Source organism: Myotis myotis, unplaced genomic scaffold (genome assembly GCF_014108235.1).
Source record: "Myotis myotis isolate mMyoMyo1 unplaced genomic scaffold, mMyoMyo1.p scaffold_m19_p_1, whole genome shotgun sequence".
Taxonomy (NCBI): domain Eukaryota; kingdom Metazoa; phylum Chordata; class Mammalia; order Chiroptera; family Vespertilionidae; genus Myotis; species Myotis myotis.
In genome coordinates this window covers 92,390,709-92,410,974 of record NW_023416313.1, presented here as the reverse complement: position 1 = coordinate 92,410,974, position 20,266 = coordinate 92,390,709, and the positions used below count along the sequence as shown (strand labels likewise).

The 20,266-nt window shown below is 45.9% G+C and overlaps 1 protein-coding gene across 9 annotated transcripts in view; it reads left to right on the top strand.

The window, feature by feature from the left end:
* Window positions 1-20,266, top strand: part of KIAA1217 (KIAA1217 ortholog) — a 307,889-nt gene that overhangs the window by 275,296 nt on the left and 12,327 nt on the right. For all 9 annotated transcript variants that reach the window (XM_036345037.1, XM_036345042.1, XM_036345036.1 and 6 more), the window contains 5 exons: window positions 4,645-4,820; window positions 9,647-9,777; window positions 10,263-10,410; window positions 14,374-14,770; window positions 16,458-16,641. In XM_036345037.1, coding sequence (XP_036200930.1) covers window positions 4,645-4,820; window positions 9,647-9,777; window positions 10,263-10,410; window positions 14,374-14,770; window positions 16,458-16,641 — 1,036 coding nt within the window. The remainder of the gene's footprint in view (window positions 1-4,644; window positions 4,821-9,646; window positions 9,778-10,262; window positions 10,411-14,373; window positions 14,771-16,457; window positions 16,642-20,266) is intronic.

Genomic DNA, 20,266 nt, shown 5'->3' with positions numbered 1-20,266 from the left:
AGCCCTAACCGGTTTGGCTCAGTGGATAGAGCGTCGGCCTTTGGACTGAAGGGTCCCAGATTCGATTCCGGTCAAGGGCATGTACCTTGGTTGCGGGCACATCCCCAGTAGGGGGTGTGCAAGAGGCAGCTGATTGATGTTTCTCTCTCATCGATGTTTCTAACTCTCTATCCCTCTCCCTTCCTCTCTGTTAAAAAAAAAATCAATAAAACATTAAAAAAAAAAAAAGAATGAACTACTAAAACAACAACATGGCTGGATCTCAAAAACAGTATACTTAAGGAAAGAAGCCAGACACAAAAGATTACATATCATACAATTCTATTTATATGACATTCTAGAACAGGAATAACTAAATCCAAAGAGGCAGAAAACAGATTGGTAGTTTCGTTGGGCTGAGGGTTGGGAGATTGATTGCAAAGAGTAATGAAGGGATTTTCTAGGGCAGTGGTTGGCAAACTCATTAGTCAATAGAGCCAAATATCAACAGTACAACGATTGAAATTTCTTTTGAGAGCCAAATTTTTTTAACTTAAACTATATAGGTAGGTACATTGTTATTAACTTAGAGTACTCCTAAGGCTTAGGAAGAGCCACACTCAAGGGGCCAAAGAGCCGCATGTGGCTCGCAAACCGCAGTTTGCCAACCACGGTTCTAGGGTAATAAAAAATGTTATCTCTCTTTTTAGTGGTGGTGACTTTGGTGTATACATTTGTCAAAACTCATTGACCTGCACACTTAAAATGGTGCCCAACTTAGGATGGATCAACTTACAATTTTTAAACTTTACCATGGTGTGTAAGCAATACGTGGTCAGTAGAAACATCCTGAATTTTGATCCTTTCGGGGCTAGTCAGCCAACGCAATCTTGAGGGTAAATAACTGATAAATTTACAGCGTAATCTTTGTGCCATATGATTTTGCCCAATTGTAGGCTAATGTAAGTATTCTAAGAACCTTTAAGGCAGGCTAGGCTGAGCTATGATGCTCAGTGGTCTAGGTTTATTAAATGCATTTTCAACTTATGGCATTTTCAACTTAAGATGGGTTTTGGGGGCCTAACTCATGGGAAAGTTAGGAGCATCTGTATTTTACTGTTTTTAAATTAAAAAATGGAATGAAGTTTTTTTTAAGTTCATTGAAATGGAGATGTCACTGCTGAACCAAAATAAACATAATGGCTTGAAGTGCTGTTGACTAATTTATTTGAAGCATTTAAGAGAGAGGTATTGATTCACATGCTGCCTTCAGCACCTTTTCACACCAGGCTGGATGGAGTCCCGGAGACAATGGCAAGAGCACCAGGGAGGGGGGGGGGGGGGGGGGGGGATGGAGTGTGAGGGAACAGGACTAAAGGAGAATGGAAAGAGAACCTGAGCGCGTGTTTGCTCCTTCATGGTGAATCCACTGTTGCACACCTGCCAGCAAGTGTGCTCCTGAAAATGCCCCGAGAATGCCAGTCAGTCCTCTGGCTGGCTCCCGGAAGCCCCTCTTTCTGGGAAGGAGGGTCATGCAGCCCAGAACTCCAGGCGAATCTCTCCCTCCCTCCCTCCATAATTTGAATATGACCTGGCTGTGTTACCAGTTGAATAATTTGAATATTACATGAATTTGTGTTCTGATATGTCTGCAGGTTTCTCAGAAACATTATTTGAGAGTCATTCATATGCGTTGGGTACCTACCGGGTGCCAGAAGCGGTGCTTGTGCCTGGGAGTGAAACACATAATGCCTGGCACTCTGCCCCTGCAGGTGGTGGTTGAAAGATCAGTAGGTTGAATTCAGAAGACCTAGTTCTCATCCTGATTCTGCCCTGCAGTCGCCCAAGTGACTCTGAATCAGTAGTTTTACCTCTTAGGGCTTCACTTTGCCATCTTTCAGATTTTAGCTTTAAGAATTTGAAATAGTCTTCCAATAATTTCCAGCTGGATCGCCACTGTTACTATCCACTGCTAACTGGACCGTAACTTCATTGGAGCTTGACTGTGAGGTTTATGCAAGAGGTGCAAAGGACTGCACCACACAGCTCAAGGCGCAGTGGCATCCTCTATCCATTCAGGGGTCCTCTTAGACCACGATGCACAGCCTTGGTGGCACACCAGAATCACCTGAGGAGTTTTAAAAATTCTTGTTGCTGAGGCTGTACCTCTCTTGGAGGGTGGACCCAGGCATCAGTCACTTTTAGACACAATCATCTACTTATTGGCCCTTTGCATACTATTGCCATTTGACACATAGCACTGAATGTGAGTATACCATTTTGATAGTAGGTAGTGTTGCTGTGTATGTTTAACAACTGCAGACAGAGCAAGGCCAGGCATTAGAGCTGAACGCAAACCATCTCTGAGCCCATTGGCCATCCTATATTTCTTTCATCCAGGAAAGAGATTTTAGATCTCCATTGTCTGTTATTACCAACACTAGAGGCCCAATGCACAAAGATTCGTACAAAAATAGGCCTTCCTTCCCCTGGCTGCCGGTACCACCTTCACTCTGGCCAGAGCCACCTTTCCACCTTCACTCCGGCCCAGAGCTGCCTTCCACCTTCATGCACTGTGGAGGCCCGGAGCAGCCGGGGCGGGGCTGAACGCCTGCATTGTCGCCATGGCAACAACGCAAGCGTCCCAGCCCAGCCGCCTCCATCTTTGTCACATCAATTTGCATATTCCCTCCTTATTGGCTGTGGGCGCCGCCATGTTTGTCATGAAGTGATGGTCAATTTGCATAGTCTGTCTTTATTAGATAGGATTGCTGCTTAATTCAATTCATGCACTCAACCACTATTTATTAAATGCCTGCTATGTGCCATGCACTATGTCCTGGAGACTCTATGGAGAACAGAAATTAACCAGGTGATAGCACTAGCATGTGCAAAGTCCCTGTGGCAGAAAGGATCTTGGCCAATCAGAAGAGCTGAGAGAATGTTTATGTGGCTGAAGCAGAGAGCCTGCCAGCTGCATGCAGTGTGCGGAGAAGGAGCTGTGGCTGCAGAGAGCATGGAGGAAGTCACCCTCTGTGCATTGTCTCCAAATGTGGTGACTTTCAGCAATATACTGACTGACTGTTTTTAAGATGACATTACTAGCCAAAGCAGTCTGAGAGCATGGTCGTGAGTCATATGGAGGAGGTGACCCAAGAATGGCACAGTTTTATCTGGTTACCTCCCAGACAAAACCACAGGCCCTGCCCAGGGTTATGCTCCCGATAGCCGGAGCTGGTATGTACTGAGAGCCAGGGTTGTGCCAGGCACTGCTGTCAGCACTGGATTGCCTCTTTGAGTCTACATTACCAGCCTATGAGATATAAACTATTACTACTCCTTTTTATGGAGGGACACAGACATGAATAACTTGGCCTCAGTTACACAGCTACTAAGCGATAAAACTAGACATTGAACCCTAGCAGTCTCTCTCTCTCTGGACGGCCAGTCGGTCACGGTGCTGTACTGATGCTGGAACGTGGTGGGGGCTCTGCTTATGGCTCGTGTTGAGATGTTTTCTCTTTATTCAGAGAAAATGGAAGCCAGGATGAGGGTTCAAGCAGGTGTAACATGGCCAGATGGCATTTCCCTCAATTTGCAGATAATGGACAGTTGACAAAGACACCTTCGCTCCTATACAGCAGTCATAGGAGAGTCCACACAAGCAGAAAACAGAGGAAACGACATTGACATTTCAGGGGAACTTCAGGTATAATATAATTACTGCTTTTGAGGCTGGTTGAATGAATTCACTTGCCTATGAGCTGTCAGAAAATTGTCCTGCCTGGGGGAGCACTTAGAACCTTCTTGAAAATAGGACTCAAGAGTTTAACTAGATTCTTGTGAAGCCTGGGTGCAAACTCACACGTCCTATACTCTGTGGTGAGAAACGAGTGCTCTAGAAAGTACGTGGAAAATTACATGGAAATTGTGGTCTGATGCACACAGCAGCCTGTGTATAACCCAGGGAAGCAACTCAATTGCCAAGAGCCTTAGGTTGATCTGGAATCATTGTCGTTGCCACCATCGCTATCAACCCCATGTTGTAATGGTCTGTGATTACCTGGTATTTGGTACATGAACCCATATAAAAAAGAGGCACACGATCCTCTTTTAATAGATATCCTGAAAGAGTCCATAGCCACATCAATATTCGTTGAGTACCTGTTCTAATACTAAGCAGTATCTCATTTAATGCTCAGAATAGCCCTGCCACGGGAAGTGAATCCCCGTCCTTAGAGATAAGGAAACGGAGACCAAGACAGGCCAAGCAACATGCCCAGAATCTCACAGTAGCCTGGGAGAAAGGCTTAGGGGTTTGATCCAAAATCTGCTTGGCTTCAAACCTAGTGTTCTTGGCTGCTCCCTATAAAAACGTGTCGATGAGAGTTCATGTCCATTGTCCATGATGCATTGACCAGAGTAAAGAGAGGATCCTATTTTCTGCACAGACTCAGGCATGGGAGTCTGATTGTCAGTTGGCGGCTAAAATTCAGATGTTGGCTGAAGAAGCAACATTATGTACAGTCTTTGGTCCTTCCCTTTTCATTGAAATGAAGATTCAGCTGCGGCTGTTTGTCCTGACCCGCCTCTGAAGCTGGCCAGGCACTCACCGCGCGTCAGGCCGGCAGAGCCAACCGAGGTTGATTTCTTTTTGTTCCGCAGCTGCAGAACCAGGAGCTGCTGAGGGCGATGATGAAGAAGGCTGAGCTGGAAATCAGCGGCAGAGTGATTGAAATGATGAAGAGGCTGGAGGACCCTGTGCAGCGCCAGCGCGTCCTGGTGGAGCAAGAGAGACAGAAGTACCTGCAGGAAGAGGAGAAGATCGTCAAGAAGTTATGGTGAGTGCCCGTCGCTTGCTGCGTGTTTAGCTGTTTAACCGGAGAAGGAAACCTGACTTTGCCAAGGAGGAGGCCCTTCCTAGATGGCGTTCTCCCCCTCTCCCTTTATTGAGCACCTACTATGTACAAGCTAGAGTTCTGTGGTTCTGGGCTGTCCATGGACTCTTGGTGCCCCCCACCCCCACCACCACCACCACCACCCGTCCAGGCCCAAGGAATTCAGCAATCCTCAGGGACCTGAGCTGGTCTCTTTAAGGGCGGGAACATCACACTCTTCTGTAGGGCTCAGCCACACAGAATTAAAAGGAGCAAATGGCAAAACCCAATGATGAATGGGAAGTCTGCATTTAATCTCAATAAATCAAAACTAATTGTCAAAATAACAGCGCACTAAAATTGTCTCCCTATTATTCAACTGTAGTTAAAGTCACAAAAGAAGAATTTAAATGTAAAGTATGTCTGATGCAGAGGAGAGATGCTTCCTTGAAAGCTCCCAGTCTTCTGTGAGGTTCTGATTGAAAGCATCTATCAAGCCCCCCCATTGAAGTGAGCAGTTTTATTACTCCCTGGTCACCAGGGCAGGCACATCTTTTATATTAATGCATGTCTTGTTATGCAATGGAGATTTATCACAGAAATATTTCACCTTTTAATATAATGAATAGTAATTTCTGTGGTTCTTCTAGTGTTGGCCGTTCTCTTGCTTTTTGGAAAGCTTTAACCTTCCAAATTGGAATTGTAAGGGAGCAACCTCCAAATTCTTTGTATGACCAGAACCCCCAGAAGTCTCCGTGATGGAAAGCACTGTGGTTGGTCTCCTATTGGATATTTGGGCTGCAGCTTACCTCACCTCAAATGCCAACCCAATGGGTCTGATTGAAATTAGAATGTCACTCTCTGAGAAAAAAACTGTTTCCGTTATTATTTTTCATAAGAAATCAAATTTGACCACTGTTCATTGCCATCTCAAAATGTTTTATTTAGTTCAAACATTTATAACTAATTAATCTCTCACCATGAAGCAGTGAGGCTGTTATTCGTCTAAAATGATTTTGTGACAGCCCAGCTGCTTAAAACTAGGTCTCAGGATTTTTCTTGAAAACTTCTTTTAAGATATATAGCCTTTTAGTATTTTATACATTTTCCAAATAAATTGTGAAAAGTAAATTTCCTCCTTTCAAATTTTGTATTTATTGGTTAGCTGAGATAATTCTTGCTTCTTGACTAAAATAAGGCATCTTTAATCTCAATATTATCCTGAGACTAGTAGGCCAGCATAGGAATGATATGCAGGGGAGTGGAACCAACATATCATGAGAGGACTTCACCTGTGGCTTTGTGGGACGGCCATACATGAATAGGTTGTGCACAGCCACTAGAGGAAATTCAGTCTGGCAAAACAGGACATAGCAGTACGTGTATAGCACAAAACAGGTGGTTTACCGGTGCCAGGTTTACCTATACAAAGGCTTTAAGCCCCAGGAACCAGGGACACTAAACCTGAAATTATTCTTCATGTGACTCCAGGCCAAGCACAGTACCATGTGCATAGTAGGGCTTCACAAAGGTGTGTTAAACTGAACTGAAATGGTCTTGAGGACTGGTGAGATTTCATCAGTGGAGGGAGGACCCCCCAAGTAGAGGAACCCTACAAACCAGTAAGTCTTAGGACCAGGAAGGCACAAGACATCCTTGGAAAATGAGAGTAGTCCAGTTGGGTGGAGCGTGGATACAAGATACTAATCATGTCTCGTGTTTGGGTCGTGCTATTTCTGTTTGCGTGGTACCTCCCCATATCTAGACCATGCTCACGCCCAGCATGCCTGCTGGACGTCTGTTTGTTCTGTGTTTACCGAGATTGGAAGATCACGTAACTGGATTTCTGGCTTTTCATGAAAGTTCCTGGGTCCAGCCCCTGGTTCAGGATTTCTCGGGATGGAGCTTAGGACTGTGCATTTTACAAAGATACAGGGGAGATTTTGAATCACCTTCCCATTTGGGAGTTTCTGCCTGGCCTGATGAGGTCACCGAAGCTTTTTTGATCAAGAAAGTAACAGATTCCAAACTGTATTTCAGGTGGATCTCTCTGGCCATCGCTTGCAGGGCTGATTGAGGGAGACAGAAATTGTCTAAGACTGCGGTCACAAACTGGTAGTCTGAGGACCCCTGGTGGTCCATGAGTTCCAAAAGGTTGGCGACCACTGGTCTAAGAAATCATATTGGAACTGACTTTAACAGTCCAGACAAAAGTCAGTAAGAGCTGAATCAAGCAGTAGAAATAGGAATGAGAAAACAAATCAAATGCAAAAGGGACTGATTGGATGGATCAGAGTGGTTACAATAGACAGCTGGAAATTTCAACTCCGGAACCTAAGGAAAACAGTTATACCTGCCTCTCCCTCTTTCCTGCCCTCCCCAACTCTCCTCCTCTCCCTGACCCTCCTCCTCCCAACCTTTGTCCTTACACGTGTGCATGTGCACGCACACACACATGCACACACACACACACACACACACACACACACATGAAAATAAGTTCCCTTGGGGATCATGTTAAGGCAAGTTGTTGGTGAGCCATTCAAATGGCGGAAAAATAAAATTTGGGCCTGGCAACTATGGAGAGAAATTGGATCAAGAGAATTTCTCTTTGGTGGGTTTCTATGTGGAAATAATAATTGGGCTTCTGATAACAGTCAAATGAAATATATTTCAACAAATTAATACTTCTTTTTAACCAAGGCAGAATGAAAAGCACCATCAACAAATAGAATGGATTTACCTATAAACCACAGCATCTGTGAACACCTGGCATTCTTTTGAGCAGAGTTTCCATCCCAAAAGTCATATTAATTACTATAATATTAAAAAATTATTTTCAGCATTCATTTTAGCTCCATGGTCTCCTTTTACATTTTGGGTGAACCAATTTTATCTGCATGCTTTATCTATGATAGAAGTATATGAATAGAAGTGATATTGTTGTGTACAACAATTTCAGTACACATTTCTCTATGTTCCATGATCAACACAGGAAAAACTGACATGTAAGGCTCCACTGTGTTGGACCCTTACAAGTGTTTATAAGCAGCTGATGCAAGGTTATAAAATCCAAGAGTCACATTGTATGGAAGAGATTCAAATAGAATTTTAGGCTGACTGCTCAGATGACAGCTCCTGAGAGTATTAATTGCAACCTGGCCAGCTGCAGGATTGTTAATGGAACCATGATAACATTTGGGTCTTAGCTCTTCCATCAAAGCTTAAGAGGACTGGACAGCGTGTCCAATCTACACATTCAGATAATTCTGTTTGGTTATGAAGTGAAAAAGGACTTTTCCTCACATATTTAGAACTCTTATGAGAGATGGCACACATTCTCTCCACCTCGGGGTGCAGGAGCTGTGGGAACATCCCAGTGGGTTCACATGAACGGGTATCTGTCCATCGTTTGTGAATGTGGACAGTGAGAAGATGGCTTTGCATTTTGGTCCTGAAGTTGCATCATCTTATCTGAAGGGATCATAGGCACTTTTGGTCCATTTTCCATAACAGAATGAAAGACATCAGCAAAATCTTCACCCCACTTCTTGGAGGTGGATGAATTTGCTGCTTGCCCCATGGTCCTTATTGAACATATGCGCCGTCCTGCCTGAATCGCTCTCACAACTGTCGTGCCATCCATAACTTCATCCTCTCGTCCACCTGGTGCGAGGGTCTTAGCGGGCCATCTTTCTGAAAATACTGCCTTTTCCCCTCCTGCTGCTGCCTGCTCCACAGGCTCAGGACTCCGCCAAGTAACAGCTGTTCACTTACTGCCACCCAGTGGCTCTTCATCTCAAAGTTCTTTCCCCTTTTCTTTACGAGGGCTGGTGGTTAGATTTACAGGCAAACTGAAATGATACAAACGTGGCTTAGGAGGGGGTTATTAATGTTCCCAGGTGACAGGATGTTTGTTTTTGTTTGTTTGTTTTGGAAGTGAAAGGCCTTAACTTAATTCTTTTGGAGCAGGCAGTACCCTAAGGTGTGTGTGTGCGTATGAGGGTGCGTGAGTGTGTGTGTGTGTGTGTGTGTGTGTGTGTGAGTGTGTGTGTGTGTGTGTGTGTGTGTGTGTGTGTGAATCAGGTCTGGATCATTTTTTCTCTGTAGCTTGGAAAGGAAAGTCAATCCTTATTGATGGGACAATCAGTATAAACCGGAGGTTGGATCAGGGCAAGTTTGCTCCCCTCCCCCAAGGACATTTAATGCCTGGAGACATTCTTGTTTGTCACAAAGTGGGGGAAGTGCTACTGGCACCAAGTACACAGAGCCAGGAGGGCTGCCAAACACCCTCAAACGCCCAGGACAGGCCCCACTACAGAGCATTATCTGGTCCAAAAGGTCAAGTGCCAAGGTTGAGAAGCCTGATCTGGGCTCCTCATTTTACTCCACTACAGCATTCTCTCTCTCTCTCTCTCTCTCTCTCTCTCTCTCTCTCTCTCTCTCTCTCTCTCTCCTCTCTCTCTCTCTCTCTACCCCCCTTCTCTCTCTCCCTCTCTCTCTTTCTCTCTCTATTGTCACAAAGTGCACACAACCCCCCTTAATTGGCATCAGCGCCGCTGAAGATGAAGAACCAGCTGCCATCTTCCCTGCGGCCGCCTGGGCCACTCCACAAACAGGCCCTGGGCAAACTTGCCTGCACCTGCGCTAACATGTGCTCCACCATCTGGGTGGAAGGCGAGGTGGGCGGGGACACGGTGCACAGTGGGAGCCCAGGTGAGCCCCGTGCCCCTGCGCCGGTGCTTTGTCGACCCTCGGTGTTCACGCTCTGTGGTCTGCTCGCCCCCCAGTGAGCTGGAGGACCTGGTTGAAGACCTGAAGAAGGACTCTGCATCGGCCAGCCGAGTGGTCACCTTAAAAGACGTGGAAGATGGGGCGTTCCTCCTGCGGCAAGTGGGAGAAGCGGTAGCTTCCCTGAAAGGTGAGCTTCCTCGGGGTTATGTCCCACAGGGAGGGCTTCGTTCACTCACTCACTCACTCATGCCTGGCAGGGTCCGCCAGACACCTCCAGGTGTCAGGCACGTGGGACCCAGCCCTGAACAAGAGCCAGGCCTTCCTGTCTTCTTGAAGCTTATACGGTAGCGGGTGCTGACAGATTTAGGACTAAATGATAATACAGTTTCTCACTGGACTCTTACAACACACCAGCACCTGTGCCAAATTCAGTAAACACAACCCCAAGGGACAGCTGACCTTATCCCAAGTTCACAGCCAGGAAAGGAGGCCCAGGGGAGCTCTGCCCCTGGCCGTGGCCACCTGTCCGCCACTTCTTCTCCCTGAAGATGTGTGAACGGCACTGTGGCTGGTGAACCCCACGCGCTGCCCCCTATCCAGGGTCGGGTGCAGGGTGGGGGGTTGCTGTTCTGACTTTTTCTCCCACAACTCACGCATTGCTCTTGGCCACAGGAGAATTCCCGACCTTACAAAACAAGATGCGAGCCATCCTGCGCATAGAGGTGGAGGCCGTGCGGTTCCTGAAGGAGGAGCCGCACCGGCTGGACAGTCTCCTGCAGAGAGTGCGGAGCATGACCGACACCCTGACCCTGCTGCGGAGGTGACCGCACTGGGCGTGCAGAGGGCGGGGCGGGGTGGGGTGCTGGGAGGGTTGGGGGTCTATGGTTTGGACTCCCAGGCTTCCTCTGTGCTCCTGGGACCTGGGACGTGGCAAGTCTTATTTCTCATGCCCTGAGGAGAAGCCGCGGTCCCTTCCCACCTGGAACTTCCATTGTGCGCACGGCTGAGGTCCTGATCCTTCCGCAGGGGCCTCAAGCAGGTCCTGATCCTGCTGCATCTGGCACGAGCTCGGGCTTGCAATTCACTAGTCAACAGTTTAAGAAAATCATTTGAAGGTGGTTCCTTCCAATAACATTTTGAAGTTGAAGAATGGATCAAAATGTAATATTAGCCTCCTTCACTTCAGGGGCATAGATGACTTCAGTTCAAAGAACATGAGTAGAAATAAAGCCTTTTTTGAGTTTCCTGCTGAAAGGGTATCTGAGAGGTGTTGATCCCATCAGAAAAGAGAAACAAACCCCCTTTCGTGGCACAGCCAGTCACCTTTGCCTGCCCATAAAAGAGGGTCCCAGAAGAAGAAAAACTAAATCACTGAATCACCCAGGACTTTCATTGAGAAGAAAATTCCTGAACTCTATACTCACATAGAAAGTGCTGACATATATGCAGGATTGTGTTGCCAGAAGCACCTTTATAAATGCCGTCTCATGTACTCTGTCTTGGGTGACAGTTAGATCTCTTTCTTCTCAGCACACTCATAACAATAGCTCATGTCAGTGAGCACTTCCTATGTTCCAGGCACTGAACTAAGCCTTTGTAAATATTAGCTCACTCTGTCCTAACTTGCAACCCTATGTGGCAGGCATTCTCATTCCCATTGTCTAGAGAGAATCTGAGCTTCGAGGAAGTTCACTAGAAGTGAGAGGTGGGGCCAGGATAGGAACTGATAGGTTGACTCCAGCGAGCAGAGTTGGTTCTGATCTCACACCCAGGCAGTCAGCAATGTTTGGACAGTCTGTCCAGCCTGGTATTGGATGTCAAGAACCCTATATAATAAAAGGCTAATATGCAAATCAACCGAACAGCGGAATGACTGGTCGCTATGATATGCACTGACTACCAGGGGGCAGGCGCTCAATGCAGGAGCTGCCCCCTGGTGGTCAGTGCACTCCCACAGGGGGAGCACCACTCAGCCAGAAGCCCAGAAGCTGGGATCAAATGCCTAAGCCATCAGTCGGATATCCCCTGAGGGCTCCCATACTGTGAGGGCGTGCAGGCTGGGCTGAGAGACCCTCTCCCCCCTTCCCACCCCCCTGCACGAATTTTGTGCACCGGGCCTCTAGTATAATAATAAAGACAAACAGGAACCCTACCCTTATATAACTTTCTCTCTCACATGGGAAGTAGACACAACTACTAAAACTAAACCAGTTTCCAACAGTGGCTGTCCCTGAGTTTTGTTTTTAACACATTGTATGCGGGATACGTATTAATACGTTTTACGTTGACTGGTAGTAGAGCGCGGGACACGTATTAATATGTTTTTTATAGACTAGCGGTAGAATGCGGGTAACCTATAAATACGTTTATTTTTATACTTTTTTATTGCTCTAAAGGGATGCTAACATGCAGATATACGAATTCCAAAGGACAAAATTTGGGTCTCTAACACATAGAATGGTGAATTATGTATGTACTTCCAGGTATAATGGTAATCAATCTATTCAACTGCAAAAATGGCCCGCGCCACCTGTTAGCGCGCGATAAAAACTACCCGCAAACAATGTGTTAATAGAACTAGGAAATTGCAGAGACATTACCCTTCAACTCTTAGACCAGATTTGAGAGCAGGTAACAGACAGAAGGAACAAATAAGACAGCTTCTTGGGAGAATTTTAGTCATTAACTGTAAACATGTGATCAGATTTATAAGATAAATAAATGTACAGTTGACTTTCAGATGAATTATTATTAACCAGAGGAACAAGTGAGATTTTTCTAGTAACAATGACCTCAAGAAAAGGCCTCCTTTGAGATGCAAACATGATAAGCATCACCTGCATAAGTTCCCGAAGGAATTCTGAAATCCAGCAGTGGCCCCCTGCAGAGACCACATCTGACTGAGTGCAGGAACAAATTGTACCTGAGACACATCTTCTCATAGGTCCACTCATTTTAAGTTGCTGGAGTGAACTTTTTCTTCCAGCAGGATAAAAATCTGGTAAAAGAATTCTTCATTAAGCTCTTTCCTAAATGTGGTAACCCATCCGCAAAGCCCAGAACAAGCCACCCTTGTTAAGTGGAAACAGATAACGGGCTGGCAGACAGCATTGCCCCTTCTCCCTTCTCTCCCCTGAAAAACAATTAAAACAATGTGTTAGAGCCAGCACAGAGGGATGGAGCTCCGTGCTTGCCTCATCTCCAGGGAATCAAGTTCTAAAAAAGATGTGATGTGTGTTTTGAATGTTACAGGACTTTTTGTCCCATGAATGCTCAGTGGTCAGAATGACAAACCCAGGTAACTAACTTTTAAAATAAAAGAAATCTTAGCTGCCATCCGGCTGCCCATCACAAGCCTTTGCACTATTAATTGGTATTGGTAGCTCGTGTATGTAAAGTGCTGTATCCGGCACTGGGGAGACACAATGAGGAAGACAGGACGTGCCTGTGTCCTGATGCCATGGCAGGGAGATAACGCAGGTGACAGTCACAGAGCAACTCAGCAGCTGGGAAGAGGCTGACATGTTTTGATATGTATTGAATTTGAAGTGCTGGAAGGATAACCAAATACAACTGCCCACTAGGCGCTTAGGAATGTGGACTGAGGTTCAATAGAGAGACAGAGCGGTGTCCCTGCCTAATGGGGAGGGGAGGTGGGAGGAGGAAGGGGAGAGAGATTTAGAATCAGAAGTTGCCTTTGTGAAGATGATGATTTGAAGTAGAAGAGGTGGCTACGGTAGAGTGAGAGAAGGGAAAGGAGGGAAGAGGTCCTCGGGCATCCTCGGGGCTGAAGGGCCAGGGTAGGGAAACTAAGCAGCAAAAGTAACAGAGACGTGAGTAGCAGGAGAGACTCATAGAATATAGTGTCTTTTTTTCAAATCAAAAAGAGCATTTTAGTAAGAAGGAAAAGAGACTAATTAAAAATTACAGGTCAAGGTACAAGTCTCACATTGTCTCACATATATAACTTTACACTGAGCTGAACAACCACCCTAGGGAAGACATCAGCTGTCAGCATCATCGTCACGATCACATTCTATGGAAAAGTATCTGAGACTCAAAAAGGTGACGTCCCTGGCATTATAGCAGTAGAACGTGGCAGAACTGATGTTCAGACCCAAATCTGTCTGACCCCAATGCCATGTCTTTCTCACTGCACCCATGGGTGCTGGTGGACAAAGAGCATCACATGGCCCCGAAAGCAGAAGAGTATGAGAACTAACCCAGCTGCTCAATTTGGTGTCATGGTGACCTTGCAGAAAGCTTGGTCAAGTCCCAGTGGGGAAGCCAGCTCGCACCAGGAGGAGTGAGCATTAGAACACAGACTGCCCTCCCGAGCCATTTGAAGTGCAAGGAGCAGATTCTGGGGTGTCAGGAAGGTTTGGGGATTAGAGCCCTGCATCTGTGAGGGCTCTCCAGGCCGGGATCAGCTGGAGGAGACATTGTTAGAATCATTTGACCACTTCATGCTGCCACCTCCCCCCAAAGCAGTGATGGAATTGTGTGTCAGGGCACAACAGTGCTAGTGGACAGAGCAAAGCAAGCCACCTCCTGAGGACATAATGAGAAAGCAGCTGCCAGAGGTAAGTAGAAGGAAATTCACTGCTGGGAAGTAGCTATGGAAACCCTCAACCCTGAGCTGCTACTCTGAGTTTTAGAATGTTTTAATTTTGCAAGAAAAGCTTGCCTGGCTTTGGGATGGCACTGTATTCACATGCACCGTAATATTAAAATAAAAGTCACCTATTTCATAGCTAACGCTGCTGTGCATGCTTCCTCCTAGACATGTCACTGATGGGCTCTTAAAAGGGACAGATGCAGCCGAGGCCGCGCAGTATGTGGCCATGGAGAAGGCCACCGCCGCAGAAGTCCTGGCGTCCCAGCCCCTCCACGGCGCAGCAGTCCCTCGAGACGTGAAGTCGGAAGTGGTGCCCTTGATGGTTCACCATGCACAGAGCTCTCCTGTGGTCACTCAGCCGTCCCAGCTCTCCTCCGCCCCACCCAACCCTGCCCAGCACCCGACCAGCCCTCCGGCAGTCACACAGGAAGTGACCTCAGCTCCCCAGTCATCACAGGCAACTCAGTCTCCACAGGCACCCATGAATGGCTCCTCCATGCAGAGTTTGTTCATTGAGGAAATCCACAGTGTGAGTGCCAGGAACAGGGCGGTGTCTATTGAGGTAGAGTCCTACTTCCATTTTTTGTAGCCCCATAGAGGAGTGTAACTCATGGTCCTTTCCCTGGAAGAATTTACAGCCTGGCTGTAGAGATAGTACATATATGTATCCGAGTCGTATTTTTTTTTTTTAATAATATATTTTTATTGATTTTTTTACAGAGAGGAAGGGAGAGAGATAGAGAGCCAGAAACATCGATGAGAGAGAAACATCGATCAGCTGCCTCCTGCACATAACTGGGGATGTGCCCGCAACCCAAGCACATGCCCTAGACCGGAATCAAACCCGGGACCTTTCAGTCCGCAGGCTGACGCTCTATCCACTGAGCCAAACCGGTTTCGGCCCGAGTCATATTTTTTATGAAAATGTGTTTATATATACTAGAGGCCTGGTGCACAAAATTCATGCGGGGGGGTGCCCTCAGCCCAGCCTGCACCCTTTCCAATCTGGGACCCCTCGGAGGATGTCCAACTGCCAGTTTAGGCCCAATCCTGGGTCACTCGGACATCCCTCTCACAATCCTGGACCGCTAGCTCCTAATCTCTCACCTGCCTGCCTGCCTGGTTGCCCCCAACTGCCCCCTCTGCTGACCTGATCGCCCCTAACTGCCCCCCTGCCATCCTGGTTGCCCCCAACTGCCCCCCCGCCCACTGCTGGCCTGGTCACCCCTCACAGTTCCCCCAACGGCCTGGCTGCCCCACACAGCCTGCTGTTAAGTCATTTGGTCGTTCCTCACTAACCCCCCTGCCAGCCTGTTCTCCCCATGCAGCCTGCTTGTTCAGTCGTTTGGTCATCCTTCACTAACCTCCTTGCCAGCCTGGTTGTAGGCAGCCATGTTTGTGAGGGCATGATGGTCAATTTGCATATTACCTCTTTATTACATAGGATATGATGTCCTAAGAAATGTGTGCACAATTTGAATGATTATAAAGTCAGTGTTTATTAACATACAGTTCATTTTCAATTTTTAAAAGAATCCACAGAAATGAGTAATTTTTTTGTCAATGCCTGTTTTCAATCTGATGATCACTCTTGCCCAAGCACTGCTGATAACACAAAGCAATAGAACTGCAAACATCAAGAATCATTTCATGTGGTAGTTGTGTGCCCTCAAGTCATCAACTGTTGCTGACTTTGTACCATAAACAGGTCATCTAAGTAATCTCACCCCCGCCCCCTTTTTCAAAGTAAGAAAATGTGGTCCAGTAGCCATATAGCAAGTCTTTGACAGAAGTGGAACCAAGACATGGGATTCTTAGCTCCTAGTGAGTGTTTTGGTGTTTATTTCTGTTTGTTTGAACCTCTCTACAATGAAAGCTCAATTTAGAAAACAAAAACTTGGTTATGGATACTTACCCAGGGTAAGTGTCTGTGTCCCATTTTATGTACTGTTGGTGGAAGTATTCGGTAAGTGCTCAGCCATCATTTAGTGAGTGAATTTGATTTCTGAGCTTGCTGCAATATGAATGAGTGTCACGCGCGTAAATGCAGCCCATTTCGCTATAGGAGAGGCAGCAGAGAGCAGGTGTGTCTGATTTGCCAGGTGTCTCTCAGCACATAACCCGGAGCGTTATTTTGCCAGCACTTTAACTGTGTTACACCTCCTCCCACCCAACAGGAAATCTCTAAACAATTAATGAGCTTTTCCCTCTGTTTTTACCAACTTTCTTCACCTGCTCTTTTCCTTCAGAAAGCAGAAAGGAAATGGGAAGAGAAAAGACAAAATCTGGACCACTATAATGGGAAAGAGTTCGAGAAGCTCCTGGAAGAAGCTCAGGCCAATATCATGAAGTCAATTCCAAACCTAGAGATGCCCCCAGCCTCTGGCCCAAAGCCCAAGGGCGATGCTCCGGGGGACAGGCTGGAACGCTCAGGTAAGGGGCTGGCAGCTGCCACTGGCTGCCCTCGGGTCAGGGTGCGGCCAAGCTCTCACTTCTTAGGAATTTTATGAAATTGAAAAATTGGGAGAACCAATCTCTCAGGTGTCCCTAGAGCTTCACTACTACTTTGAAACCATAACTATAGCCATAGTGGGAAGAAGCTGTTCTATGTTAAGATGCTAGAACAATGCCCAATAAGGGAACGTTTAGATTTCCCAGCTTCTGCATTTCCTGTGAATTCATGACACTTCCAGCACCAGCTGGGTGAGTATGAGGCCTGCATCCAAAGCAGGAGTTTTTCATATGCTGCGGAAAGAAAAGGCCAGCTTTTATGAGCTCCCAGGGGGATAATTGCTTGTAAGATGAAATTGTATTTTTTAAATCGAAATTATTAAATTGTAAATTTAACCAACTGAACTATGGAAGTTAAGCCTCAATATGTCAGTAATAATATAAAATAACTTTTAAAAAACTCAGCCTACTAAGTCTCTAAGCTATTACAAGCCTTGTGCTTTATTCTGATATTAAAATTATATGACATTTACCCTGGCCAGGTGGCTCAGTTGGTTGGAAGGCCATCCCATACACCAAAAGACTGAGGGTTTGATTCCCTGGTTAGGACACTTACAGAAGGCAACCAATTGATACTTTTCTCTCACATCAATGTTTCTCTCTCCCTTCTCTCTCTAAAAAAAATCAATAAAAATCCTTGAGTTAGGATGAGGATTAAAAAAAAAAAATTATGTGACATCATTGTTTACTTGTGGCCCAATGTGTCACACTAAATGAATGAGACCTTGTCCAGCAACTAAAATTAATTTGAAATGGAATCTCCATCTTGACTTGTCAAGGAAATTTATAACCACAGTTTAACCACTGTAACACTCCAGGTTTTCATTCCTCAAAGCTGCTCTAAAACTCCACTCACTGAAAGTCTCCCCCTCAGTCTGTACTAAGAGGTGTTTTTTCATCTCTTTCCCTACCTGCCAGTTGTGAGAGGCCTGGCTAGGCCCCTGGAGGGTCAGGCACGCAGACCAGAGAGGAAAGGGCCCTGGGAGGGGCAGGTCTGCTCTCACCACCACGGCGTTTCTCCCAAAGTTCCCATGGAGAATATCTAATGGATAACATGATCTTCCTCATTGCATCTCTCTCTTTCCTAATTCAGCTCTCCCTATTATTAATTTTTGTCATAGAGTCTCCTTTGATGTTTTAGAATTACAAATAAATTATAAATTTCGAATGAGATGGTAGAGAGGAGTGTGGAGTAGGAATTGGATGACAGAAGGTGAAGAAATTAGCCGGAGAACATGTATGCATAACCCATAGACACAGACAACAGTGTGGTGATGGCCAGAGGAAAGAGGGACGGGTTGGTTGGAGGTGGGCAAAGGGGGGGGGAATATTGGGGACATCCGTAATAGTGCCAACAATAAAAATAAAGTGAAAAAAAGAAAAATGTTATATATTTAGAATGATAAATAAATTATAATTGTTCCTTCTCCTGCTTGTACAATAAAAATAGTAACAATACATTTTGTTAACCTCATTTGGGAATTTTATTCTTTCAGATTTAAAAAAAGTTTGCATAAATTATATTTTTAATTACTCTCCAAAGTATCTTCACTCAGTTAAAGTGTTCTTACTGTTGTTGTTTTCTTTTTTAACACATGGCCTGGTTTCTTGTCAAAAAGAGTCTACTAATGTCCAGGCCACCAGAAGTGGGTGAGGGTATCACCCATTCTCTGTAGACTTTGATTTCTATTATTCTTTTTTTATTTGTCATGGATGTTATTGCTTTTATTTTTGTCTACTAATGGGGTAAAATTCTAAGCTAAGGGTTTTAAAAAATCATTTGTATTTCCTTTTGGGTGCATTGTCTGCCTACATATATAATGGGGCAGGATGGATAGCTCCCAAAAATATTAATGGAAAATTTGGGGAATGGTGGCCTCAGTCAGTGGTAAAGCAAAAGTATTCACAAAGGCAGATGTTAAAAAGCATCAAGGAAGACTTTATTCAAGACTATTGCTAAGAGGAGAGAGACTGACTCAGCTCTGAGTGCAGCAGGCGGGATTCCTGCGAAAGGCAGGCCAAGGACCTAAATATCAGGGTGGGGAGCGAAAAACTTGTCAGATATCAAGAATGGGGGATTCTTGCTAACTGGATTCTTTGCTAAAGCTCGGCTCAGCAGATCAAGGTTAGGGCTAGTGAGAAGAGGGCCGAGAGGAGCTTGAATAAGTTGCTCAAAGAGGGAGTCTGTCATCACACCTGAGAGGAGAGAGCTGGGTCGGCCAGCCTATGCTGAGGCATGTGGCCCGGTGGCTGTGAGTTTGACATGCTTGCGAGAGGAACCCAACCTGGAGGTGACCATCCCAAGGCCAGGCTGCTGGCATAGGAACCAGCACAGCCCCGATGCTGCGGGGCCCTATAACCCAGCACCCTCGTGCATGAGACAGGAACTGTCCACCATGAATAATCACTGGGATGTCACCCTCATGATTTCCCGAGTCTGTCACAACTTTATTTTTTTAAATATATTTTTATTGATTTCAGAGAGGAAGGGAGAGGGAGAGAGAGAGAAACATCAATGGTGAGAGAGAATCATTGATTGTCTGCCTCCTGCCCACCCCACAGTGGCGATTGAGCCCACAACCTGGGCATCTGCCCTGCCGAGGAATCGAACCCTAACCTCCTGGTTCATAGGTCGATGCTCAACCACTGAGCAACCAGCCGGGCAAGTCTGTCACCACTATAAATGGGAACGTGTCAAGCATTCTAAAGAACTCTGTCTCTCTGCTCAGAAAAGACAAGCACTCAAGTCCCTAGAGCAGTGATGGCGAACCTTTTGAGCTCGGCGTGTCAGCATTTTGAAAATCCCTAACTTAACTCTGGTGCCATGTCACATATAGAAATTTTTTGATATTTGCAACCCTAGTAAAACAAAGATTTATATTTTTGATATTTATGTTATACATTTAAATGCCATTTAACAAAGAAAAATCAACCAAAAAAATGAGTTTGCGTGTCACCTCTGACACACGTGTCATAGGTTCGCCATCACTGCCCTAGAGAGAGTTGGGAAAAGCCCAGCTATAAGTGCAGACCCTGAATTTCTGGTTCTACCACTTTAGAGAACTGCTGGGCAGTGTTTGTAAAGGGCTGAAGTGGGGAAGGTTGGGGAAGGGCTTTGCAATGAGGCTGTTTTCCTGAGCATTTTCCTGGGGAAGGCTGAGTAGATGTCAATACTAACAATTCTCTCTCTACTGCGTTTGCCGTCTCTGTTCTTTAGCAGAGAGCCTTTTCCAAGCCCATAACCAGGACCAAAGCCCCCACTTTCCCCGTGATTTTGTTCTCTGTTCCCATGTGCTTCCCAGTTTCCCTCTGCCCCTTCCTTGGCCATATTCTACTCTAACACACCCCTGCCCAGTGGCTCCTCCGAAGGCTGTTTTTCGCCTGGGGGTTGGGGGCTTTGGAGACCATGCAGGGCTCTGCATTTGCCTTCTGATTGCTCATCTCTCCAAGTAGATTTTTTGTTTAATAATGACAGCTAATAGTTGCATAACATTTATCATAGGCCAGTAAGCACTGTGCTTTATGCATAGTAAGTCATTTAATCCTC